Source organism: Kwoniella shivajii, chromosome 8, assembly GCF_035658355.1.
Source record: "Kwoniella shivajii chromosome 8, complete sequence".
Lineage (NCBI taxonomy): Eukaryota > Fungi > Basidiomycota > Tremellomycetes > Tremellales > Cryptococcaceae > Kwoniella > Kwoniella shivajii.
Window position 1 is genome coordinate 1,486,315 of NC_085915.1, and position 26,523 is coordinate 1,512,837.

General features: G+C 42.2%; 9 protein-coding genes across 9 annotated transcripts; 6 read left to right on the forward strand and 3 right to left on the reverse strand.

The window, feature by feature from the left end:
• Window positions 1-208: 208 nt before the first annotated feature.
• Window positions 209-1,669, forward strand: IL334_006286 (uncharacterized protein; the record flags this gene model as incomplete). The annotated part of the gene is made up of 4 exons (XM_062937990.1): window positions 209-933; window positions 996-1,069; window positions 1,124-1,194; window positions 1,256-1,669. 4 exons carry the CDS (start codon window positions 209-211, stop codon window positions 1,667-1,669), a joined length of 1,284 nt encoding a protein of 427 aa, XP_062794041.1.
• Window positions 1,670-6,528: 4,859 nt separating this feature from the next.
• IL334_006287 (uncharacterized protein) lies at window positions 6,529-9,434 on the forward strand (the record flags this gene model as incomplete). Its single annotated transcript, XM_062937991.1, has 5 exons — window positions 6,529-6,891; window positions 6,950-7,262; window positions 7,339-8,063; window positions 8,122-8,500; window positions 8,557-9,434. 5 exons carry the CDS (start codon window positions 6,529-6,531, stop codon window positions 9,432-9,434), a joined length of 2,658 nt encoding a protein of 885 aa, XP_062794042.1.
• Window positions 9,435-10,012: 578 nt separating this feature from the next.
• Window positions 10,013-11,958, forward strand: IL334_006288 (uncharacterized protein; the record flags this gene model as incomplete). Its single annotated transcript, XM_062937992.1, has 7 exons — window positions 10,013-10,227; window positions 10,333-10,681; window positions 10,774-10,887; window positions 10,978-11,103; window positions 11,222-11,310; window positions 11,458-11,650; window positions 11,740-11,958. 7 exons carry the CDS (start codon window positions 10,013-10,015, stop codon window positions 11,956-11,958), a joined length of 1,305 nt encoding a protein of 434 aa, XP_062794043.1.
• A 235-nt stretch (window positions 11,959-12,193) lies between these two features.
• Window positions 12,194-14,000, reverse strand: IL334_006289 (uncharacterized protein; the record flags this gene model as incomplete). The annotated part of the gene is made up of 7 exons (XM_062937993.1): window positions 12,194-12,400; window positions 12,480-12,550; window positions 12,627-12,829; window positions 12,935-13,332; window positions 13,432-13,572; window positions 13,656-13,764; window positions 13,837-14,000. 7 exons carry the CDS (start codon window positions 13,998-14,000, stop codon window positions 12,194-12,196), a joined length of 1,293 nt encoding a protein of 430 aa, XP_062794044.1.
• A 447-nt stretch (window positions 14,001-14,447) lies between these two features.
• IL334_006290 (glycine-tRNA ligase) lies at window positions 14,448-17,455 on the forward strand (the record flags this gene model as incomplete). The annotated part of the gene is made up of 13 exons (XM_062937994.1): window positions 14,448-14,595; window positions 14,670-14,832; window positions 14,940-15,177; window positions 15,376-15,521; window positions 15,600-15,749; window positions 15,813-15,978; window positions 16,038-16,169; window positions 16,264-16,547; window positions 16,613-16,701; window positions 16,768-16,877; window positions 16,938-17,031; window positions 17,098-17,220; window positions 17,283-17,455. 13 exons carry the CDS (start codon window positions 14,448-14,450, stop codon window positions 17,453-17,455), a joined length of 2,016 nt encoding a protein of 671 aa, XP_062794045.1.
• Window positions 17,456-17,791: 336 nt separating this feature from the next.
• Window positions 17,792-19,594, forward strand: IL334_006291 (uncharacterized protein; the record flags this gene model as incomplete). Its single annotated transcript, XM_062937995.1, has 6 exons — window positions 17,792-17,854; window positions 18,032-18,281; window positions 18,574-18,730; window positions 18,930-18,998; window positions 19,089-19,288; window positions 19,368-19,594. 6 exons carry the CDS (start codon window positions 17,792-17,794, stop codon window positions 19,592-19,594), a joined length of 966 nt encoding a protein of 321 aa, XP_062794046.1.
• A 1,156-nt stretch (window positions 19,595-20,750) lies between these two features.
• IL334_006292 (uncharacterized protein) lies at window positions 20,751-22,621 on the forward strand (the record flags this gene model as incomplete). Its single annotated transcript, XM_062937996.1, has 6 exons — window positions 20,751-21,179; window positions 21,292-21,301; window positions 21,376-21,416; window positions 21,529-21,541; window positions 21,614-21,649; window positions 21,723-22,621. The coding sequence occupies 6 exons, from the start codon at window positions 20,751-20,753 to the stop codon at window positions 22,619-22,621; spliced, it is 1,428 nt and encodes a 475-aa protein (XP_062794047.1).
• Window positions 22,622-22,958: 337 nt separating this feature from the next.
• IL334_006293 (uncharacterized protein) lies at window positions 22,959-23,756 on the reverse strand (the record flags this gene model as incomplete). The annotated part of the gene is made up of 3 exons (XM_062937997.1): window positions 22,959-23,142; window positions 23,299-23,515; window positions 23,645-23,756. 3 exons carry the CDS (start codon window positions 23,754-23,756, stop codon window positions 22,959-22,961), a joined length of 513 nt encoding a protein of 170 aa, XP_062794048.1.
• Window positions 23,757-24,197: 441 nt separating this feature from the next.
• IL334_006294 (uncharacterized protein) lies at window positions 24,198-26,354 on the reverse strand (the record flags this gene model as incomplete). The annotated part of the gene is made up of 11 exons (XM_062937998.1): window positions 24,198-24,487; window positions 24,610-24,802; window positions 24,897-25,022; window positions 25,102-25,274; window positions 25,341-25,420; window positions 25,486-25,635; window positions 25,704-25,822; window positions 25,883-25,895; window positions 25,947-26,102; window positions 26,168-26,231; window positions 26,306-26,354. 11 exons carry the CDS (start codon window positions 26,352-26,354, stop codon window positions 24,198-24,200), a joined length of 1,413 nt encoding a protein of 470 aa, XP_062794049.1.
• Window positions 26,355-26,523: the final 169 nt, after the last annotated feature.

Consider the following 26,523-nt stretch of genomic DNA (forward strand, 5'->3'; position numbering starts at 1 on the left):
ATCTCATCTTTCTGCATATTCTACGCCACCCCTTTCCGAACTCTTCCAATCAATCTATTCCAAATTCTCCGATTATCGAGATAAGAGAAACAGCTATCACAATCATATTTATCCGAAATTAAATCTAGGTACAGCCCAAGCTGACTTTTCCATCAATATGAATGACTTTCCTCGCTGCCTTCCTGATTTACCTTGTCCCGAGCAGGATATGAATCCTCTTCGTATGATTCAACCTTTCGACTTATCTCACTACCAACTTCCTTCCACATCCAATACAGAGCTTTCGAGTCCTGTTCAAGTTCAGATCTCTCACGATCGTGCAAGTCTTGTCGAAGATGATAGACAGTCTTCTACTTTCTCATTATCTCCGCCTCAGACTATGCAAAACAGTCATTCAGCACCTCCAACAGCCGCACCCTATCAGCCATCATTTGCATTTAACCTAAATGATCAAAGACAAAATGAGTTCAAGCTAACTATGGAGACACAACAACCTCAACCTCAAGTTTGGCCTGGTAAAGCCTTCAATACCCAAACCTACGAAACCCCTTACCAATCTCTTCGATCAGTGTCAAGTTACTCTCAACATGTCCATTCTCACTCTACACCATTGGTGTACCCCACTTCTTATCAGCCATTCAGTAATTCATATGTATCACAGTCATCTACTCCATTTCAATACTCTGATTCGCATTCCCACTCACAGTCCTCATCTTTGCCTGTTCCATTGCCTACGCAATTGAAAGAGTATAGCGGTCAATCTCTTCCGCTTCCACTTCAGAGAGGACAATCGACAGACTATACCCTTCCGGAAGGGCAATGGGAAAGCAATGCCCCTTACCCACAGCCAGTTCATCAGAGTCCTGACGAGAATGTACAAGTCAAATCGTCAAAGAAGAATGAAAAAACAATCAAATGCAGAAAGCACATTTGGTGAGTTCAACATAAGATAACGTTCGAAATATATGACGTGTAGCTGATATGATACTGTCTAGCCCTGTCTGCGATAAAAGATTTAATAGACCTAGTTCTCTGAATACGCACATGTCGGTGCATACGGGGGCCAAACGTGAGTATCCTAATCCTGTTAAGAGCAAGTGACTTTGACCTGATAATCGAGCAGCCTATATCTGTACAAGACCGGATTGTCAAAGAAGGTTTTCTGTATCCTCCAACTTGCGACGACATGAAAGAGTGAGTATGATGAGATTTTTTCCTACGAATAGCAACTTTCGCTGACAGACATGATTTGTAGACTCACGACTCACGAGCAGGAAAAGAACGACAATTCAACCTGGCCATTCAATCGTCTCGATCGCTTCAATTCCAGAACCAGCCTCATCCTCAACTTCAGTCCCAACCTCTCTTCACTCAGCCTGACCAGAACGGTGGTCCTTTCATGTACAATTACTACCAGCCTTTTCCATCATCAGGATACATGACCTCAGATCAACTGCCACCTCCACCACTGGAATATGCCACTTCCGCATCATCATCTGGTTCAATCGGATCAACCGTCGACTATGGTGGGATAAGTGGATTAGCCCAATATCAGATAGTCAACAGGGATAAAGGATTCGGTGTTGCTGACATGCCTAGGAAAGTGTTAGCGGGTTGGGATGCTGTAAATGAGGAAATGGACACGAAAGCCGGGCTGCTGCTTACATGAGCAGACAGACAAGTGGGGCAACTAGTGGTCGAGGGGACATGGTCCAAGAAAGTTGTTCGTGCAAGAGAGTCTGATTGATGAACGGACAATATTGCGGTCTCACAACGCGCTTAAACCATATCTGTTGCATAATCTGACAAGGTGTGTTTCCTGTCGGTACAAAAGGACACTTATCTCGTATGACTGATGACATCTATACTGGTCATATTTACCATATTTACCATAGAGACCTATATATCATATTTGTTGTATTGCCCGACTTGTATAAGTTTATTGAGTTTACATCCAGGTATGTCGTACATGCACAATATCAGAACAACTCACCCGTCGATGACGCTTGAACACTCTCGGAACGCTGCTTCCCGTAACTCGGTAAGAGTGGAAGGATTCGTGTGTCACATCTGGCGGTCAACCGTTCGGACCTTCCAGTTCACATATTCTACTTCCCGCCAATTCCGTAGAATTCTACCTTCCATGTGAATGTAAATGGTAAGCGAAGATCGTTTAGTTGAGTGCCGCCTTGTACCGCAACCAAACGGTTCATTTACCGCCGGACATAAGATGTTCTAGTTCAACGGCAATTGATGGTTTCGTTTAAGCTTCTAAAATAAACATTTGTTTAGCAGCTTTCTTGAACCGGACCTATCGTAAATTACTGCTAATGTGACGATATTTTTCGCACCGAAGGACGACAACTCGTTAATGATGAGGTGTATGCTGGTCCTGGTCTATGCTAGAGAAACAGTTGACACCTGCCTGAGGTGAGATATATTGGATCGACTATTCAGAGTAAGTTATCATGTTGAACTTCGGATAAGGATTTTCAGAAGAATCGGTAAAGGTTCCGGATGGCGCAAAGAATTGTATGAATTACATCACCGGGACGATGTCAAACCAATTCCATCTAAATCCCCCCCCCCCTTGATCCGACCGACCTGCCAACCGAACGGTATCGGTATACCCCACAGATTTCATCGGTTCTATACGGGATAAGGTGAGGGGATTTGCAATTATCATAAGATCGTGGAGAAAATAAGGTAAATAAATGTGACCGATGAAATACCCCCTTACCGCTCGGGGGCTTTGGGAAAAAGACACTGGGTGGGGCCTTGACGGTAAGATTCATTTTAACCGCCGGGTGATTGTAGATTTACAGTGTTGCGTCATCCATCAATAATCAATACACTCCTTTCCTCCCCCCTCCTTGGATTTATCCTCCCATGGTATCAGCGCTTGTTACGATCCGTTGGTATATTGCTCTTTCTCCTACTGATCTCACGATCGATCTCGCCATGTTCATGAATTCTAGCATCTGCTTTCGAGATCATAGGAACATCAGGCAAAAGGCAGTAAGTAATTGACAAACGATTTCATCGCCGCGGCTACGTGACTAGTCGCCCAGATAGTCATACATTTAGACTATAGCGGAATAGAACCGAAACCGAATGTATGGGTCATTGGTCCTGGTTTTTAATGTTACTCCGTTCAACCGGACCTAAGCAAATTGCCGACACATGCATGTGAAAAAGCTGAAAAGGTTGCAGACCAACCCTTATTTGAGGGAAATGAGCAAGGGGAAGGGAGGAGGGTGTGATGTTGTTCGCCGGTGTTTCTCCAACTCCCATCTCCTCCTGCTTTTCACTTGCTTGATATCCCGATTGTGGGACCCACTTGTAACGCAAAGCAAATTCCGCCGGGCCGCCAATGATTCACTTTTCTGCAGAAATTCAAGACTAACCTCACAGAGCGCGATGACCAGATTATTCTTTGCCGCTTATACCGATATTAGGTGTTTTGTTCCGACCCTGAATTGAAAGTGGGGGATCTTTTTCCCATTTGCCATTTAGGAAATGTTCATGTGTTTGATATTCTGATTCATCTTGGAGGAACAGGAGAATACGGTAGGAAAGGTCATTTCATGTTCTGAGGCTCAAAGCTATACATGTATATATATTATTGGCGATATTAGTACGACATTATGTTGAAATTTTCGTATCAGATTACAAAGATATTAAGATAAAAGGCAAGTCGGCAGTGCCATGGTAAAATGCGGTTAGAGAAAGCGGGGGAACAGTAAGGATATCTCAGATGGACCCCCTAAAATGGGGGATAAAGGGCCACGCATGTTTCCCACAAGCGGGGCTTTTGTTTCTCTCCTCTTTCACCCTCTTTTTATGTCATACGAAAAACGAAAAAAGAAACATCACGGACCGGTCTTGCCTCTTTGCTAAAACAGAGAAAAAGCCAAAGAAAAGAAAAATGATCAACATGCCGAGATGGGATTTGACAGTCTCGGGAAACAGAACCCCCTATCCTCCATTCATCATCCACTACTGTGCCCCTATCCAGTTACCAAATACCAATCTCAATGGTGAAGCCTCTTCAGGAAGGAAAGAACAAGTCGTAATCTAGAGTTCTATCTTTATAGTCCGCATGTAAACCATTACTCTTGTACAGGGGACATATGATTGCAGTCTCCTTTTCGTTTAATACAAGACCGATAGATCTATTCAAAACGATTTTATCGATAATTCGATAATTGGTATTTACAATTTCTCGATTGGTATATTTGACCTTTTGAGTAGGGAGTAGGGAGAACTTTTCGGCGCCGGATATCAAAGGAAATCAAATAAGTATCCACTCAATTCACCATCTCTGTTTCTGTCACTATCACTCCGAAACGAGAACAGGGAAACATTCCACCGAGCATATCAAAAAACACACAGAGAGAGAGAGAGAGAGAGAGACATTGATCACACAGGATCTCGGAGGTAATCAAAGTAAATTAGGATTCATCAACAATAATAATAGTTAACAGTAATAACGGGGTATCCTTTTCCTTTCCTTTCCTTTCCTTTCACAATTCTTTGTATCGTGTCTCGGATTCTTCGGTCAACAAAACACACCAACAACCGCTTTTCTGTCCGATTGACTTTTCATCAAACCAACCTCTGCTCTTTCCCCTTTCGAAAGTCAATAAAGCGGAATCCCGACCCGACCCTTTGTCCCTTGAACGTCCATTTTGCCAATATACCATTATCCAAGGGGCTCCCATATTCTCCCCCCTTTTGGCCCTTCACCCTTCCGTCTTCAAGACCCCCAACTATATTTTGCCTGCCGCTTAACCTCAGGCTGTTCAGAAGGAAAAGGATAGGTAGGACTTTTAGTAGTTCAACATCTTTCACTTTATCTTATATCTTCTGTTTTATTGCTATCAAACATCAAGCATCAAGCATCAATCCTCGATTTTAAGTGGATCTTGTAGATAATACACGGGACTTTGCCTTATAGGTGAGCATTCAACGGTTACCCAGAACAACAAGTGGAATCGATATCGTGACCGATTTCATATGTCGATAATTCCGTTCATATCATTCCCACTAGTCTTGTTCCTTGAAAAGTCACCATGCTTAACATGCTAACTGCATATTTGACACTTTCTCAGCTGTTATAATCATAATTATAAATCATAATTTACATTATATGAAATCCAATCGTTTTTGGATTTGCATCATAAGACCGTTTTTTTGCCAAAGCGTGAGTTCAGCTTATACCTTTCATTCATCGGCCGGAACAAGTTGATGCTCGCTATCCCCCCTCCCTACCTGGATGGTCTCATTCGCACGACCCCTTCCTCCCTTCCCCCCACTCTAACATATGTATACACCTTTCTCCCCCACCTTTGTTCATCCGGCGGTAACGACATCTACTTGAATTGACGCTGATCTTTGTCATATTAAATCTCGCTCTACATCCCCGATATCATCATTTGTATACCTCGTGGTGCTTGGCTTTTCTCCTTTGATCGTCATTCGACTCATTCACGCAATGTGTCTCCTTCATCGCCTTCCCGGGTTGAAAATGAATCATTCACATCCATCGATTGTTCTTTGATTCCCGACCAACACGGATCATTTGACAATCACCCTTCTTCGACTTCCATGGTCAATTCGTTCGAACCTTGTGACATTTGACCCTTACCTCTTTCACTTTTGGGATATTTGGGATATTTCATCTCTCTGGCAATCGTATTCTGCTTTGACCTGTTGTCCCTCCATTTCCTTCGATCAAAACGCCTCTTGTCCGTCTCCGGATATATCCCGCCGGTCCAAATCTCTCTCTTAATTAAATCCAATAACCCCTTCACACACAAATCACATTCTGCATTGTCATACCAGCTCCTTAATCCCATCACAGATCTCATCCGATATTCTAATAGAGCGGAACTTGTGTGTATATCATCTGACGTACAAGAAGAACAATCTCAACAAAGCTTAGCCTTCCAGTGTGATCGGGCGGAACTTCTTCCAGGTCGATTATTTAAACCGCACCGACCTACCTACCTTTGTAGTCCCCATCTCCCCCACTTCCTACAACGTTCCATCTCACTCATATAATAGTCGCTGCTCTTTTCATATCGATAGGCTTCAGAATACCTCGTCTTCTAGAAGATAAATCAACGCAGGCTTCTGAACTTTCGCTTAGAGTCAGATCTCGACTCGATTTGCCCTTCGCGAAGATTCTCAAGGTTCGACCATCCAAAAGGAATTGCTTGAGTTTTCAAGTCCTATCCTTCTAATCGAGCATATCATTCAACACTGGGAAGAAGTTAAAAGGACACGAACTTTAAGAAGAGATTATCAACAATCCCTCTTGGCTTTTTCTTTTTCAGTTTGTCACTTATATCTCCCCCTCCCAAAGCAAAAAAGCAAAGGATAATCAAGAAAAAGGACGAGGTTTACTCGATGACAATAGAGATAAAATTCAACAAACCTACCTACTATTCGTCAGCACAAACGAATTCACCGAAATCTATAGACTCGCAATTATCACCATCTTCATACCCATCACCTAAATCAATGAATATCCCTCCTGTGTCATTGGGCGAAAGCTCCAAAAGATCCCCCGAGGCATCGTTTCGCCATCCTAATTCTCACCATCAACAATCACACCCACCTACATCCATAAGAAGAGAATCCTTTCATTATCCTGGAGAAAGGCCCCATCCCCCACCATTAAGGTCCGCTTATAGCTTCGTCACACCTTCAGCCTCCTCTTCGGCACATCAATTACGTACACCGCAAGAAACGGACAAGAGAGATTGGCAGACCTCACCTCAAACGCAAACTTCGCCCAATATTGATAGACATTCGGAAAAAGAAGAATTGACCACAAAAGGCAGAAAGAGAAAGAGGTTGGCAAAAGCTTGTAGTGCTTGTCATGTAAGCTTTAGCTCATTCGGTCGAGTTTCGTGTATAACGCTGATTCGATTTTCCACAGAAAAATAAAAGACGTTGCGATGGTTTTGCTCCATGTTCTAATTGCGAGTTCTCCAACCGACCTTGTTTGTACGTCAACGCCCAAGGAGATCCGATTCCACCACCTCGAACGAGGGATTCATCCATTGCTCCTGCTCGAGGCAGCAAGGACGATCCCAAAGGCAATGGTAATCATGATCGAAAAACCAGTGGAGAAAGTAACTGGTCGAGAAGAGAGAGTATCAAAGATGATCCCGAGATTTCAAGAAGACCTTCTTTGGGTCCCATACAAGCGGTTGAGCAAGATCCAGCGTTGAGTGCCGAGCTTCTTGATAGTAAGTGCCCGTGCAGCTGAATCACGATTCGAATCGCCATACTGACCCGCAATAATTTTTGCGAATCTCCTTGTAGTCTTTTTCAAGCATTGCGTACCTTTATCTATAATGTTCCATGCCCCGACTTTCCATTATCGATTTTATCTTAATCAAATTTCACCAATCCTTTTGGACGTGATTTACGCCTTTTCAGCTCGATTGTCCGAAAATCCGGCTTTTCTTTCCACTTTCTCACCCTCTCAGCCACCTCATCTTAGAGGTGAAGCTTTTGTGCATCGAGCTCACGCTGCCGCCCAACGAATGATCGATATTCGAAAAACATGGACCGAGGAGGAAAGACGCATGGATAGAGGAACGTGGCATGAAACCGAACTCGCGCAGGCAACTTATCTGCTCAGTGTTTATTTCAGTTGTTTGAGACAGCCTAAAATAGGTTTGTTTTACCTCGATGCAGGACTCGATATTCTTCGACCCTCGGTATCACCATATATCCCACCTCCTGCAACGCACCTGGGGTTGAGCTCCATGGATTACAATACCTTGATGGAGACTAGAACGAGAAGTTTCTGGTTACTGATCCTTCACGACTTTTGCGCCGCTGCCAACGGTCGACCTAGACGATTCAACGAGTCCAACTTAGGAAATGTTCCTTTACCTGGTCCGGAGAGTCTCTGGACTAGATGGGGAGGTAATGCTGCTGGTGGGAGAGAACCTGGAAGAAGGGATGGCATGATTCCGGGAAGTGGCAATTGGCCCGGCGAGGAAGGTCAAGTTGGAGAGATGGGGCATGTCCTACGTATAGTAAGTGGAGTCCTTCTCGTGAAACGACCAAGTATTTACATGCGTTGTTTTCACTCAGGTTTCGATCTTCGCCGATATCATGTGTCTTGCGACTGATACCAAGGCCGATCGATCGGAAACCAAGCAAAATCTCGCTTCCAGGTACGAGTCGGCCCTAAAAAGTTGGGCCATGGCTCTACCTCGACATCTTCATTTTGACGAGCATAATCTCGCTGCAGCAGTCAGCAAGATTTCATCTCCCATTGTGGATAACAAGACAACAGGGTGGATGTACGCATACATGCATGCCGTTGCTGAATGCGGAATGTTCTATCTTCAAGCTGCGGTGGCTCAGTATACCGATGGAACTTATACGGCTCAAAGACAAAGTCAAGCCGTGGACAATCTGTCGGTAATTATGGATACTATAGGGAAACCTGGTCGTGAAGGATGTGGCTGTGAGTCGCTATCTCCTATTGACAAATCATAGTATAGCTGACTCATGCCGTCTTAGTCCTTTTCCCATTATTCGTAGTCTCAAACTGGCAAGAGCACCTCAAGATGTCCAACCTGATCGTTCCTGGACCCCAGCAAGTGATCCTGGAAGAACGTCTGTCAGTTTGGTGGAACGAGATGCGACTTGAATGGGGAAGTGAGCGACAAGAATTGCTACAGAAAGGGTTCTATTCCATCAACTCCAACTCCAACTCGATACATCCGTCATTGCCTACACCTAGATATTCCCAATCGAGTATCGAGATGCCTTCTTCTGGACTTGGATTAAGTCTATATCAAACATCACCGGTGAGAACAATGACCGAAACCGCTTCAGCTGTATCTGCAACATCACCCATATCGACCATGTCAATTTCTACCCCACACATGTCATCATATTCCCGTTTCTCTGTACCTTCCCTACCACCACTTCGGCCTAGAGCTCAATCGTCTGCTGCATCGATGGGAATGTCATTCTCGATAGATTCAGCTTCTCCACCTTTAGGTTTTCATAGAGGATTACCTGGAATTGGAATCGGGATTGGATCGAAGATGTCATCATCTGATCGAAGTGAACCAATCTCATTACCACCTTTAAGTGCAGACTTACATTCGAAATTCAGGGAACCGAGTTTCTCATCTTCTTCGGCGTTCAATCACATGAATAATAACAACAATAACAGTTCAAGGCATCATCCTTACGCGAGAGATCAGCTCAGGTCACCAAGGATGAGTTGGGCAGGTCCAAACTCGAACAACAGTATAAGTAAGTCACTGGGTGATGGTGAGAGGAAAGAAAGAGAGCCATTATTGGGTATAGCGGCATTAGTCAGTGCGGCTGAGAAAGAAAGGGAAAGAGAGAGGGACAGGGACAAAAGAACATTGACTACTGCATAGGATCATGTCTCTTTAAATGTGTTCTCACTGTATCCGTAAGATTCTGTAGATCCTGACGGATATATCGCCGTCGATCTCCGTGAAAAAGGACCTGTCTGGGTTCACAATCATATGTAATCTCCATCTATTTTTTGGGACCATAAAAGTAGAATAATGTTAGAATCGTATATACAAGTCGATATATTTTTTAATCCACACCGTGTCGACGATGTCTGAACTGGCGGTCGAAATGTATCATTAGTGATCTATCAGTGGATTGGTAGTGACAATAAAGTGTGATTGTGATAAATATGATTACTCGCAAATCCCAAACATTCGCGGAGATAACGGGCTCTTTGTTGTTTTAATACACCGAGCCAATATACCGATAAAACTGCAAGATGAATTATCGAGTTATTATCAGTATCGAATTCAATGTAATTCTTCTCTGCCGCATCTCTTATTCTGGAACTCTATCTCTCTCTTCGAGAATAACTTGGTATCTATCGCCAGAGAACACAATACTCCACGATTAGAAAGGAGCGATAAGCTAGTGCAAACGAACTAATACTTGGCTCGACACATTCGGGACACTCAGAATGTCCACCTCTTCTCTCTCTTCGGAACTTTCATCCGCAAGACGATCATATACTCAACGTAATCCAATTTCATTACTTGCGTATGAAGATGCGACAAAATCATTACCAGGTGGAGGAACAAGATCATCAATATTCATTCATCCTTTCCCACTCTTCATTGAGAGGGGTGACGGAGTTGATATCATCGATTTAGATGGGCATAGCTATAAGGATTTGTGAGTTTCTTTGTTCGGTATCAGACTTTGGCTTTTTCACCAACTCAGCAGTCAGTCAACAGCGGACTAATATTATTATACTGATTCAATTGGATTATCTGACAGCGTATCGGATTTCACCAGTGGTATATACGGAAAAACCGATCCGATTATCAAAGAAGCTATAATAAAAGGATTGGATAATGGAACACAATTAGGTGGACATACAACCACAGAATCAAAACTTGCTTCTTCGATATGTTCAAGATTTCCCTCTGTTGATTTGGTCCGTTTCGCAAATTCTGGAACGGAAGCGAATATTCTGGCTATCTCAATCGCTCTACATCACACTAAAAGAAAAAAAGTAGTGGTTTTTAAAGGCGGATATCATGGTAGTGTCTTGTCCCATTTCGGTGAAGAAGAAAAAGAGAAAGAAGCAGAAGGAGCGAATGGAGGTGATTTGAAAGTACCTTATGTGAGTTTTACCAATGTGCCATATATCGTACCCATTGTCACACAACTGTTTGGATAATACAGCGCTTAGCTGAGACGGTATGAGTGAATTAGGAATACATCGTATGTCCATATAATGATATATCAGCTACTCGATCAACTGTGAATCGACATGTAGGAGAAGTAGGTGCGATCATAGTTGAACCTATGTTGGGTGCAGGAGGATGTGTAAGTGAAATTTGTTCATTTTGTTTATATCCATGGATATAATTTCATATGATATAGCGTACTAATAATTGTTAATTTCGGCATGAACAGATTCCTGGAACGATCGAGTTCCTGAGAGGGTTAAGAGAATTATCAGATGAGACAGGATCGATATTGATATTTGATGAAGTTCAAACTGCTAGATTGTCAACCGGTGGTAGACAAAAGATATTAAACGTAAGTGATCGATTGATCATTCAAAACCACCCAAACATGAAATGAATGACTCGTCTACTATTCTATCCATCCCGGTTCATCTCAACATTTCTGATTTGTACTGGTGATGCGATTATAGATAATACCTGATATGACTACACTTGGGAAATTCTTTGGAGGCGGTTTCGCTTTTGGTGCTTTTGGAGGTAAGAAGGATATCATGTCTTTGTGAGTTTTCTCTGTTGACCTCTCATCTATTCAAATCAAACCAATTCAAAAAAATCTTATCGACTCCATAACGATAACGGATTATGCAACTGTTCATATGAACTACGACTAAATCATGCGTTTCTCTGTGGAATTGATTTCGAATAGATTTGACGCACGTTCACCTTCAAGTATCGCACACGGAGGGACATTCAACAATTCGCCTCTGACCATGATAGCTGGCTTATCAGCCATCGAATCTATTCTCACCGAAGAAAATTTGAATAAATTGAACGACTTGGGTGATGACATGAGGAATAGGTTGAATGATTCATTCGCTAAAGAAGAATTACCATTCAAAGTGAGTTGATGATATCCTTTTCTCATCAAGCATCAGAAAAAGACAGAAAGTCTGACATTGTTTTTGATTCTTTTTCACTTCCCAATTAGATGACAGGTCTAGGATCAGTCAATCAACTTCATTGTTTACTCTCATCAGAAACGAAGAAAGAAGGACTGGAATTACTCTTCTTTTATCTGTTAGAGCGAGGTTATTGGATAGCTCAAAGAGGTTTGATCTCACTTAATTTCGCAATGACCGAATTGGACGTCATTGGTTTCGAGGATAGTCTGATCGAAAGTGCCAGATCGGTCAAAGGATTTTCATGATCAAGAAGAATCACCATTGGATTACGAATCGAATCGAAGATCTAGAATAGATGGACCATACTAGGCATCCAGGAAGAGTTGTATGAGAATCGAGAGCCCACTATAGAACAGATAGACATCATTAGAGATTGGCGCAATGCTATGATGCATATGACGATACAACATTTTACAACTATGTATTGATGATGCTTTGGGATGCTGCAGTGAGGACGACAGATTTTCGTCTGTAGATGATTTATGAAGGAGGAGTAGGAGCTGATTCGGTCATTTCTACATCTCTCTTGCCCATCTTTATCAGGTCTTCCTCTTTTACCTGTGCCTGATCTGATTGGAGTTCAGTTTCCACCGACCCATTGGTCTCGGATTTGGTGACTTTATCTTTATCACCAAGCAGAGCTGTAAATCGTCTTCTGAACCGATCTTTCCTTTCTTCAGGTTCAGCCTGACTCCACATGATAGCAATCGTTGGATTAGTTCGACATTCTTCCAAAAATATCTCTGTCAGACAATGATATACGCACGACTATATACCTAGATAGACCTTCATCTATCAACCCTTCATTCATGAATCTGACAAAATCGGCCAAACAATCTAGAAGCAAACATTACATTTAGCATTGCGCTAACCCTTGGACCAAGCAGATAAGCTCAGGGATTTCTCGACATACGTTTGACGATATCCAGATCATTGCCTTTGACACCATCACCATCCTCACTGAAGCTTATGTCCAAGCCAAACTTATCGCCCAATTCCGAAGCAGCTACTAAACCTTCTGATAGGGGTATTTGATCGGTCAATGAAATCACCATTATAAATGATATGAATGATATTATTTGTGCTGGATACAAGATTGATAACGGTGATAACGTTCTAAATTTGAAAATCAACTTGTAGTTAGCAAATGAGACTATCCTGGTTGGCAGTATCCTCATGATGATACTGCGGGAGAAGATCTGATGGAAATGAAGGACTCACGATTCGGATAACATGGTCCAACCTAATTCAATTACTATATTTTCAGTCAATTTTTCTTTGCCTTTTCCGTTGGGCACTACATTCGCATTGAGACTTGCATCAATTTCACCATCCTCGAGATTATCTCCAATGACATCTCCGTTGACCGGCTTAGCGATTGATCCATTCATCGTCGACGTCGTATTTGAGTTCGAATTCGAATTCGAACTGGAGCTGGAGCTGGAGATAGTATTTTGATCCAATGAAGTCTTGGCTATAACCTCATCTAATCCTCGAATAGCTCTTCTCAGTATGACCCAGGGTTGATCAACTGCCATATCAAAACATAAAGCTTCTAAAACGATTTCTTCAATTGCTAAAATTGATTTTTCCCATGTTCGATATTCTCTTGGTGGTTGCTATATTACACATCAGTATATTACACATTAATTCACGATAAGATGTAAGTGTCTGTACAAGTCTCTCAAAAGGAATGTAAAAAGAAGCTTTGGACTCACCTCATGAGCGTTCAGATCAGGGAACCATCCTTTTGATCCTGGAGGTTCGAATTTTCCAATACATGCGTTGACTATATGTCGTAATTTTAACGGTTCTTCCTCAATCTTAGTCGCTAAGAATAGTATTGTTGGGGCGATCATCTATCATCCAGGAGGAATAAGTAAAAATGTCAATGAGGTCGACCCATTTGATAGCAGAAGAGAGAATAAGACGACGGCCTAACCTTCTCATTGAAGTCTTTCAGAGATCTTCTCATGTAAAAACGATGCACTAAAGTAGAACCAACAGTCAAAGAACCTCTTAAATGAGTAGCTTCTGCATCGTCGCCGTTACTTTTGGTTGTATATTCATCAGCTAGATACACATCGAAGCAGGCTACAAACCTCAACATGATGACAACTCACGCAATTGCATTAGCTCTCAAAGCCAAACTTCTCATATACTCTATTGTTGTTTTCCTCCTTTTCAATTCTGTTTCGACTGGTATCCCATCATCTAAAGAAGGTGTATTGCCCAAAGTCGAGGCGGTGAACAACCATTGTTTGTCTACTGGACGTAAATGCCTCATCGTTGAGCTAGCTCTCTCTGCGTCAGATGGCTGGGGGGGGACAGGGAGGGATATGTTATGGATGATTGAACAATTGAACTGACATCTTTAGCTTGTTTTCACACTTTGAAACGATGTGGAGACTCCACACTAAATGACGAGATTGATAGGATTACATAACACGATACTTCAGATCAATAATGCCACGTCATGCCTGCGTTATATGTGGTTAACTGTAAAAGTTGGATGAAAATGGGAATGTGTCCTATGGCTCCCAAAATTCGACTCATAGTTTTTACATCGACATACTTCATTCATTAATCTTCTCAAAAGCAGAATATCATACTCTGGAGGAGTCAACCTATGCGTCAAGCTGTATCATCAATCACTAGACGCTTGATATCAACACCAAAATCCACTGGATACAGAACTGCAACCATCAATCTACAATATCAACAACAAGTCAAAATGGTGTCTCAGTCAGCAGCATCAACTTCTACTCCTTCAGAGCTATCAACACCTATAAACAAGACTGCTCATGAATTCGATAAACCAACTTTAGATGCTTTATTAGCTAGAAGATTCTTCTTCGCTCCTGCTTTTGAGATTTACGGTGGTAAGTTTCTCTCTTCTTATCCAATAGAGAGGTCAAAAGTCGCTTGGAGCTAATTTCGATGGTAATGGTTATAGGTGTTGCGGGTTTATACGATTATGGACCTACTGGATCTGCACTCCAAGCTAATATCTTGGATCAATGGAGAAAACACTATATAATCGAAGAAGATATGTTGGAACTTGATACCACTATCATGACTCTTTCTGAGGTACTCAAAACTTCTGGTCATGTTGACAAGTGAGTCAATTCTCTTATTTAATAAGAACCAAGAGGTGTTTAGGCTAAACGAACACAATCATCATCTTCTCCCCTCCCGCCCCGCCCTTTCCTTAAAACCCCCTCAGATTCGCCGATTGGATGGTCAAGGATGTACAGACCGGTGAAATCTTCCGAGCGGACCATTTAGTCGAAGCAGTCATTGAAGCTAGACTCAAAGGAGATAAAGAAGCCAGAGGCGTAAAGCATGAAGAACCGGAGAAAGAGGAAGATGAGAAGAAGAAAAAGAAGAAGAAGAACGTTAAATCCGTTGCTATTAAACTAGAGGACAGCGTCGTAGAGGAATATGAGAGTTTGTTGGCTCAAGTGAGTTTAGATTTCCGTTTCGCTTTTGCTTTTGCTTTGTCCTACGAGACGGAGTGAGGGCGGACATTTGAGAAATTGTTGCGAAGCAAAAGGGAAATAAATTCTACGCCTTGACATCAATGTTCAATCAGAAAGAGGAATAATCCGCTTAATCACGTTGAATCTACTCATACTGATACCACGCAACTCAACTCTTAGATTGACAACTACACCGGACCACAACTTGGTGAACTCGTCCGAAAACACAACATTCGAAACCCTACCACCGGCAATGAACTCTCTGAGCCTGTCGAATTCAACTTGATGTTTGAGAGTAACATTGGTCCTACCGGTCAAATCAAGGGGTGAGTAGAAGTTTCTCACGTATCTTCAATCACGCTGGACTATGCGTGATCAGCGCTGATACTCTATGACTTGTCCAGCTACCTTCGACCTGAAACTGCACAAGGTCATTTTGTAAACTTTGCACGACTTTTGGAGTTCAACAATGGTAAAGTACCATTCGCCTCTGCTCAGATCGGCCGAAGTTTCAGAAATGAAATTGCTCCTAGACAAGGTCTGCTTCGAGTTCGGCAAGTCATTTCTTCATGATATTTTGTGAAGGATATACCGCTGACACTATCGCGTGCACGTAGAGAGTTCACCATGGCTGAAATCGAACACTACGTTGATCCCCTCGATAAACGACATGCTCGATTCAACGAAGTCAAAGACGTTCAATTGACTTTACTACCTAAAGACGTTCAGACTGAAGGTCGAACTGAGCTTACCCAAATGACAGTCGGTGATGCTGTAGCTAAAGTGAGTCCCTTGATTCGTTGCTTGAAGATAATGGCTGCTTTGCTGATACGATCGAGTAGAAAATAGTAGATAACGAGACTCTTGGTTACTTCCTTGGACGAACGCAACTTTTCCTCGAAAAGATCGGTATCGACCCCAAGAGATTGAGATGCAGGCAACATATGGCAAACGAAATGGCTCATTATGCTGCTGTGAGTAGAATCTGGAGTTGAACCTGTTTCATCCTTGGCGTGTAAATACTTGATACAAAGGGGTGGAGCTAATTCGATCACGTCGACTCATCAGGATTGTTGGGATTTCGAAATTCAATCATCATATGGATGGATAGAATGTGTTGGATGTGCTGATCGATCAGCATATGACTTGACTGTTCATTCAGTACGAACCAAGCAACCTCTAAGAGTACAACAGAAATTAGATGAACCTAAAAAAGTTGAAAAATTAGATGTTCAATTCGATGCCAAGAAGTTTGGAATGACTTTCAAGAAGGATGCAACTTTGATCAAAGAGACTCTACTCGGTTTAGAAAAAGACAAATTACAATGTATAAAGGATGAACTCGCCAACGGGTACGCTAGAGTCGTTTTTGATCGAAAGAGAACTCATGCTGATCGATGATATTTGGGTATGGCAGTAAATCGTCAGTCAAATGTGCTGATGGTAAATCATACGAAATCACACCTGATTTAGTCAAGATTGATCCTATAACCGTTACTGAGCATAGTGAGTGTCCCTTCTCCAGCCTTCTTACGGACGCAGTGGTTAGCTGCTAAACTATCTTACGCGTAGTGCGAGAATTCACCCCTAATGTCATTGAACCTTCTTTTGGTATTGGTCGAATTCTCTATTCATTGCTTGAACACTCTTACTGGGCAAGAGAACAAGACAAAGCTCGAGGTGTCAGTCTAGTCTCTTCTAGAAGCCGAGCTACTTTAACTGATATGCGGATTTGTGTATAGGTCCTCTCCCTCCCTTCCATTGTTGCTCCAATGAAATGCCTTATCGTTACTATCTCTCAAGACCCAGAATTGAGAGCTAAGATACACGAAATCTGTGAGTGACGTCGTCTCTTACACCTCAGTGCACATTTGCTGATACGATGCCGCTTGGCGAATACAGCTCGAAAGATGAGAAGGATTGGTATTGCCAGTCGAGTTGATGATTCTTCGGCATCGATCGGTAAGAAATACGCTAGAAATGACGAGCTTGGTACACCTTTTGGATGTACCGTTGATTTCGCATGTGAGTCGCGTCTGTATATCCTCATTCAATGTCCGGGAAACTGATGTGTCATCCCATGGTAGCCATCAAGAACGATACCATGACGTTACGAGAAAGAGATTCTACCAATCAATTGATCGGTAAGATCGACGATGTCATCGAAGTGGTTGATCAGTTGGTCAAAGGCACGATCGACTGGTCTGGTGCTAGTCAACGATTGGAACCTTATAGCGGTGTCCAAGATGTTGAGGAGTAGGTTTAGAGTAGTTGAAATGCATATTATAGTATATACGAGTAGCGTATTCTCCATGAGCCATATGCATGAATACCAGAATACCATATGATATGATATGCAAGTAATTAATGTCTGCCACATTGGTCTCTTATATCGGCGTTATCTTCTACCAGGGATGGGGGTTTATAATTCCGGAATAAGTCGGGGTGGGTTGTTTAATATTCCGTTGTGTGTGATTGGCAGATTGAGGCAAAGAAGTGGGATTTCACTAACTACGCTCCTGCTATTGATCATTATTCTATATCATCGACATCTATAAATCACCTTCATCCTTCATCCCAAACCCCTCCCGCCAAAATGCTCTCTCAAGCTTTCCCAAGGCTCGTCAGCAGGGCTGCAAGAGTATCACCCATTGGCAAGGTAAGTTGATATGTTTTGGATAGAATGGGATCTCAAATCGATCGACATGTCATATCAGTCGTCTCTCTCGGTTCAAATATCAAAGAGATGATGTCGAAATAAGATAGTGGAAAAGAGGGCACTGTGATAGTTCAAATGCTGATCAAAGCAATATGTTTTGGGTGTATATTTACTTAGGCTCGATTCTCATCACAATCATCTCCCTCAGTACCTTTCTTAGCATCAAAAACAGCCATTGGAACGTCAACTTTATTAGCAGCAGGTTCATTAGCATGGTACAATCATTTATACGGTACAAGCTCTTTATTACCTGAAGCCTCAGCAAATTCAGCCGCTGAAAATGGTATGCATCCTACCACATGGCCATTTGAACATTATGGTCCTTTCGAGACTTTTAACCATGCCAGTATCAGAAGAGGTTATCAAGGTGAGTTTTGTTTGTTTCTTCTGCTTCAAGTGGGGCTTGGTGCATAGGATGAAGACGCGGAGGAGTTGTTCGAAGGGAGTGGTCATTAGGTTAGATATCAATCAGAAGTTAGAAGGATCGGCGCTTATGGATGCTATATACTGTCGGAGGCGAGTGAGAGCAGACGGACATGATCAGGGTCTTTTGAAAATGGATAGAGAGGAAATAGAAAATGCGCTTCTGTGAAAGACATGAATCTAGAAGGTAATATCGTGGATGCAGTGACACTGACACACCAATTCCTACTTGACAGTTTACCGAGAAGTCTGTTCAGCTTGTCACTCCCTCGATCGAATCGCTTGGCGAAATTTGGTCGGTGTATCTCATACCGTAGATGAAGCCAAAGCTATGGCTGAAGAAGTCGAATATACCGATGGACCAAATGATGAAGGAGAGATGTTCCAACGACCGTGAGTAAAAACTCCCTGCTTTAAATGATGTTATGTGGGTTATTTATCGGTGGATATCGAATCCGAGATTATTTTCTTCGTCAACATACAATTCGGAATACTGTAACAGGGGAGAGGGGTTTACTCTGATTAGATCCCTATGATTAGTGGCCAAAATAAAAAGCAGAATGCTAATACCCTTACGTTTTTGTTTCAACAGAGGAAAGCTCGCAGATTACATGCCTGCACCTTACCCCAACGAAGAAGCCGCTCGAGCTGGTAACGGAGGGTGAGTAATATCTTCCACTCAGACATCACGACATCATGAATAAAAGAAATCTCTGAGCTGACTGGGTACCGTTCATTTCCAAATTAACAGTGGTCTTCCCCCAGATCTTTCACTTATCGTAAAAGCTCGACACGGAAACGCCGATTACATTTACTCTCTTCTTACTGGATACTGTGACCCTCCCGCTGGTGTTAAACTTGCAGAGGGTATGAACTACAACCCTTACTTCCCAGGTGGTGGTATTGCTATGGCCAGAGTATTGTTCGATGGTTTAGTTGAGTACGATGATGGTGAGTTTATAGTGACGTTGGCTTAGATGTCCATCTCTTCTCGATGATATCCCGCTAACCCAAAAAACTATCATGATAGGAACCCCCGCTACATCCTCTCAAATGGCTAAAGATGTTACCGTTTTCCTCAACTGGGCAGCTGAACCTGAACATGATCAAAGAAAGAAGATGGGTTTACAAGCTTTAATGATTCTTTCAACTTTAACCGCTATTTCACTTTACGTCAAGAGATTCAAATGGTCATACCTCAAAACCAGAAAGATCGTATATGACCCCCCTAAGCCCGCTAGACACGGTCCCCTTTAAACGTAATATCATACACATCTTTTGATCGGTTTTTGTAAATGGGAAGGCAAGGTAGGGGGAGCCTGGAAGGTTGTTGACTAGGTTTTTTTAGGTATAACTCTAGTATTAGACTTGTTTGGGATGAGGACGGTTTTCTCTTTGTGCGCATGCAATAAAAACTCATTTTCTCGGCACGTATTAGAAAAGTCATCGTCAGGAAAGGGTTCATCAAAGTGTACAGACGGTACGCTTGCTGAAAAGGGCGAACTGTTCACGTTCAAGCTTTGTACTGAAACACGTTATCTGACTTCCTCTTCCATCTTTTCTTCTGTTCATACAAGCACAGCCCTGTCTTCCCTTGGTATACGTTTCCCATCCTATCTGCTTTGGCTGATCTTCTTCCCATCACCATAGCTTATTTCTGAATGAAGCACTTCATCCGCAGCATCAAAGTTGACCTTGCTCATCGTTAGAGCAGTGATCAATGAATTGCAAAGTAGGTGTTCCAAGACATTTGACCGAAAATCAGGTAAGGACCGTACATATCCCGCGACGTGAGTATTATGCTATCTATGAAAACAAATCACACGAGTCGTCAGTAGGGTGTTATGAACTGTCGCAATGTGATATCTATGAAGAGATCAACCTACTAGGCGTCATTGGAGTATGTCAGTCTTTAAGTCACTGCATGTAAGAGATATCAACCATTATGACCTTGTTGTTCATGTATGTAATTGTGTACAGATGATCAACATGTTGCACGAGAACTAAAGACGCGTTCAAAGCCTACACGTATAACCCGCTTGAAGTCGAGCATCAGCGATGAGGATATTGGGACCGTTCTCCCTTGTTCAGTATGGGTTCTCTTGCTGTCTCCTCCATGCATCGAGTAATTCTCTATATCTACAAACAATGTAATATAAATTTTAATGTAATAATCGGTTGATTATCCGGATGAATGTGCCCCGATGATATAAATCTTCGGCCATTGACCACGTAGATACGGTTGACCGACGGCCGTCATCTCGTGTATGGGCTTTTTATTCACGTTCTTCTTTCTCACGTCTGTCACTGACTAGCTTCCACGTCTCACGACTCATACATACGTTCACAACGTAGATATCAACGACAGACAGAATCAACAGGTGTATATGTAGTGTTACGAATAATAATAAAAATGGATCAGATACATCGTCAATACTTTGATCAGTTCCCCTTCGTTCCTAACGATCCTGGAATTCAAGTACAAGTAGATATGCAAGATGAAGAGAACGTTGAGAACTCATTACCTTCCACGCCATTAGATGACTCTCACTTTGATCATTCACTTCCAGGATCAACGGAAGATGATGATGCCACTTCTTGTCAAGTAAATAAGGATAACGAGGGTGCTGAAGATATATCCAGATCAGGATCCACGAATACAGATGAAGATGGGATGGATATTCCTTCAAACTCGAAAATGACTTTAGAAACGAAAGAAGAGTCTCAGATCAACGACAGTGACGAAGAAGATAGATTATGTAGAATATGTTTCTCAGGTCAAGAAGAAGAGGTCAATTCAGGTAAAATGATCTCACCCTGTCTCTGTACAGGCAGTATGCGAGTGAGTATCAGTCTCTGACGAACTGTCACTTTGGTATTGTGCGTCACACTCAGCCTATTCCTCTGTGAAAAGCATCGGGACTAAGCTGATCGCAAACGTTCATATCTTGTAGCACGTCCATGGTTAGTATCGTTCCCATTCACAGAACAGAAAGGGAGACTGACAGGATTATAACTCATCATTCGATCGCCTTTAGTCAATTGCCTCAATGCTTGGAGAGGGACAGGTACGAACGCTGTGAGTCGGCCTTATCTTTCTGACTATTGTGAAAAGCCAATTCGAGTCATTCGGAGTAACACTTGGCACTTGTCCCATTTGAATTCTGCTGACTTTCACTTGCGATTCGTAGAAGGCACATATGGGTGGGTAAGAGATCGTTGATAACACGCCTATTTCGATGATGTTCCTCTGAAACCTGATTTGACCAACGTTAGAATGCCCACAATGTCATTATCGTTATCAACTGCGTAGTAAGCTTACAAACTTTCTTCGGTCCTCAAAGCTCTTCGTACTGTAATCCAAGCTGACTCGTCAACTAAATAGGAACTCTGATATCTGGTCTAGCAACTTCCAGACCTATTCTTCTACTCTCCACCCTTATCTCTTTCGTCTCACTTACACTCCTTCTCGGTCAGATTCTACATCTGGTTCTACATCATTCACCTACTATATCACGTACATTGCTATCCCGAACATCACGTTCACCCGTCACCTCGATCTTTGATCTAATGGATGATCCATATGGTGCTATCGATAACGGTCCAGTCATCGTTGTCGGTGGTGGTGGAGCATTGGTTTGGGATATATTCATAGCTGCCATTCAAACTTTTATAGGTATATCAGAAAGGTTTTCGACATATAGAAATAAATTATCTTCAAACCTTCTAATATCTGGACCTTTAACCACATTCGGTTTCGAATTGGTCATTCGATTCTTATTGGGATTGGCGATGTTGGGGTCAATGTCATTCCTATCATTGATATTCACATTATCATTATTTGGCCCATTACAATTAGTGAATGGATTGAGAGGATTTGGATTTTTGGGTAATTGGGGTAGAAGAAGAGTTCGTACAGGTGGTGGTGGAACCAATGGGAATGGAAATACATCAATAGGAACGATCATGATCGTTCTATTAGTCTTGATAGGTGCCGTCAATACTTTATTCCAAGTTTACGCGGGTGTCAGATCAGTAACTCACAGATTATTACTCTACGTCGAAACTCAAATACTGGAAGTGAACGCAGAAGAAATTCGTCAAAAGAGGAAAGAAAGAGAAAAGAAGAAAAGACAAGAGAAATGGTGGATCAGATGGTTCAAAGATGGTCAATATATGACAATCCAAGGTTGGAAAGAATTATATATTAGATCAAGCATACAATTCGATAGGCTGGTCGAAAGGTTCTCCAGAGGTGTAGAAGAAAATGATCATCAACAATGATTGAAAAAGCACTATACAAGTATATACGTGAATCCAACGGTTTGACCTTCTCAGTGTGACATCGTTTTGTTACTGTAATTTCATCTTTCGTCTGTCTGTAATTTAGTTTACCATTAGTCCGACATGTATAGCATCCGGATGATTACATTTAACGATTGGATCTACATACAGTGCATAGTACAATACTAAGAAATAGAGAATCACGCGGCGTGAAAACTATACGAAAAGATGGTGGATGAAGTGGAGTGGAGATGTTCATCATCTTGTCATGGAAGAATAACAAGTGTGAAATAAAGAAGAGCAATCTCTTCTCCTTGTATCAAATTGATGCGATCATCTAATTGAAATTAGGTATTACTCCGATAGCTTTATCTTTGACGTTGGTCAACACGTTCACCACTCCATTCGCGAGATATACTCCTCCTTTGTCATTGTGCCATTCTCCATTCTTGTCCCAATGTCCATGATGTCCTGGTGATGGATCGTTCGATATATCAGAGACTCCGCCGCCGATGAGTAGGCTATATTATTTTTTGAAAAAAAGATGTAGGTCAGTAAGGAATCTCGCTTCCGCTTGAGGATATACGATGAGGTAAGCTGGACAGATACCACATCCAGCGGCATAAATGGTGTAGGTAATAGGACCAGAAGTACGTTCTCTAAGCCATTCAACTCACCCGACAAATATCCAGATCAACCACGCCCACAAGAAAGCCAACCAGAATCTCCTCAGCGCTCTTGATCTTGCTACTGCATATGAAGGTGGTGGAGACCATCCTACAGTGCCATGCCCGTGAGATGCTGATTCGATATCATTACGCTGTTGATGCTGTGTTGGGGGAGGTAATACGGTTTGATGTGGGATAGGGTTATGATGTTGATTAGGTTCAGAGTCTGAGAAGACACACCGTCTGTCAGCGTCACCCCTATATACACGCAACCATGATTGCTCAGGCTCTTTTGATTTCCACCATCACCTTCGCCTGTAGGGATCAGAGGAAACGAGATAGGAATGAAACTCACAAGGAGGAGGGGCATCACTTGGTCCACCAGTTGTGCTTGCACCCGATATGATGGCGGATGACTTTGGAGGACTGTTCGATACTATAGCAGCGTATGACGGCTTATTCGACATCTTGACTTGCGATGTATCTATTTATCAGATGAGAAGTTGGAGAAAGAGACAAATGAAATACCAAGTTTAAGATGAAATGAGTGCGATTAGATGTTATTTGGAGTGGCAAATGAAATTCATGTTGTCGTAGAAAGATTGAGAGATTACGTCATATATCTATCTACTTGTAACCAAAAGATAAACTTCACAACTCAAGCATCCGGTTCTGACATTGCGATTCATCTAACTGAAGATGACCCTCGTCCGAGAGGTATGAGGAGGGTGGAAGTGCATCGAGGACCTGGGACTCAAATTGTACTTGGACGATATCTTTCGATGACCATTTGACACACTCGACTCAGTTACGAAAAGTTGCATGTTTTCATGTTTTATTATAATCTGTCTATTTCATTCCGTCTATATACTAGTTTTATATGTTCTGATTGACCTCTGTGAATTAAATTATTCGCTCAGAGCGGGAGTATGACCTCCTGATTTTACTATATCCTCTTCCTCATCGTTTTTTCCAGGAATGCCCGTTTGTTCCGTTACTACTATTTCATGAGTATGATCAAGAGCCGATACGACTATCCAAGTAGGAATGACAGCTATAAGGAGTATACCGAAATTCATTCCTATACTAACGAAATGATTGACTCCTGCTTCACTTTGCATTGCCCATGCTACAGTTTGACCTAAAGCTTCAAGTCCACGAAGAATACCTGTATGATGAGAGAGTGATGATAGATCCGCTATTCGCACGACAACAAAGGAAAAAATCAGCAAATCAGGTTAATCTAAGAATAATCGCATATTTCCCCCGTTCTTTGACAAAACGGATTACCAAGGCTTGATCGTCTTGATCGATACTCACTGGTATATTGGCCAACTACCCAATAGAGGTATTGTTGGAACGATTGACCGATAAAAGTCCACAAGAATACTAAAGCGTATGCGGATCCAAAGCCACCTTGAAACCAATCAAATACAGGTGGATTATCATAAAATCTCTTCTGTAGAATGATTGCCCAGATCCATGTTCCAGTCATAATAATCACAATCGTAGCCTGTAATTTGATTCATCAAAAGAATTACCCCGACCAAAAATGTCAGATAAAAGTAAAACCTTTAGTAATTTGAAATGATCCAGATATAGCTTACAAAAGCTATTCTTGCACGAGTACGGATATGGATTGATTGTTTATCTAAAAAAGTTCCGATGATGAAAGAACTGCAGATACCAGCGAATGGAGTAAAGAATGATGAAAAGGCTCTGGATCGTACAGTCTGTGAACATAGCAAACCCTATTTATTTAGTATCATATCGAGATCTGAGTTCACACCGGTAGCAATAGACGAGACTCACGAAATAACTTGTTAACCAAGTACTAACGAATGGGTTATAGAAATAACTGATAAAGAAAGCCGGAACGAGAAGGACGATTCTCCTTGAGGTTGCTAATTTCACAACAGCTCTCAATTCTTCCCACAATGAGGCGTGTTTATGTACAACGACTCTGGTCCCGTCTTTTCGCCATACTATCAATGGATATCAGCATTGGCTTCAATCTGTAAAGTTCATGTAGGGAATAAGAGGATAATTACCTTTTGAAGCAGGGCTCAAGCATAGAGCGATGGGTAAACCAAGACACATGAGGACTATGAAGACGATATAAGTCGCGGATCTGTTGCTCATAGTCAGCTCGATCAATCAATTGACGCAACTGCGAGTGGGAACAGATCAACTCACCCCACTGATCCAGCGGTTTCACGGTTCGCGTTCAAACCTAATGTTATCGCGCCTCCAATGATCGGTCCAGAAGCTTTAGCAGTCTGCCAACAAGCCAGGTAAAATCCTCTTTCTTTCGGACTGGGATATCCGATAATAATCGCTGCTTCACTAAGAAAGCCCGAGAACAACAAGGTCAACTATTTCCTTCGATGTCAGTAATGATATGACAGACTTACGCGGCCCAAAAGAATCCAGCGGAAATACCACAGCATACACTTCCAAAGATCATAAACCATGTAGTGGCAGTTTTGTTATTGGTGTATAACCCAGCTCCGTAAAGTGGATAACCGATTGCCTGTTTAACAAGGTCTAAATTCAGTCTCGTCTTTCATGTATATAACTCGAAATATATGACAAAATCACTCACACTGCAAGCCGAATGTCAGCGGAAGTCGACGTTCAACGGATATCCTACTCACCCTATTGCCAACCCCCATTTCAATCCTATCCGATTATTGATAGCTCCCGCAAGTACACAGAAGACAGCAAATAGTGCATATAAGATAGCGTTTGCAGCGGAGACTGCAAATGGTTCGGCAGCTCCTCCAGCTCCAAGTCCTCCTAGAGCGTCCCACCTATCACCATATCAAGCTTGTTAATCAGCAAACGCACAAACATCCAATTAAGAATCGATACTTACATGCCTGGAGCAGTAAAGGATACACCAGCTGCCACGGCGATTTGGAAGGGCACCGACCGGTAAACTAGAGCATATCCGACAATACGTAAGCTGGCTGATTACCATATTTTTTGGGTGAAATCAGAGTATTTTACTCACAGGACTTCTTTCGGTTGATACCATCATTCTGCTCAGTAATGGAAGCCATATTGTCTCAGCAAACAGGGATTCCAGAGAGAGATACAAGGTTATGAGTCTGAATGAAGAACGAAATATCTCGAAGACTACATGATATTATTCTGAATTATGAACATATCATTGGAAAAGTGAGCTTTTTTTTCGCGCACGCCATCATTGACAATACATGCTTATTCCAG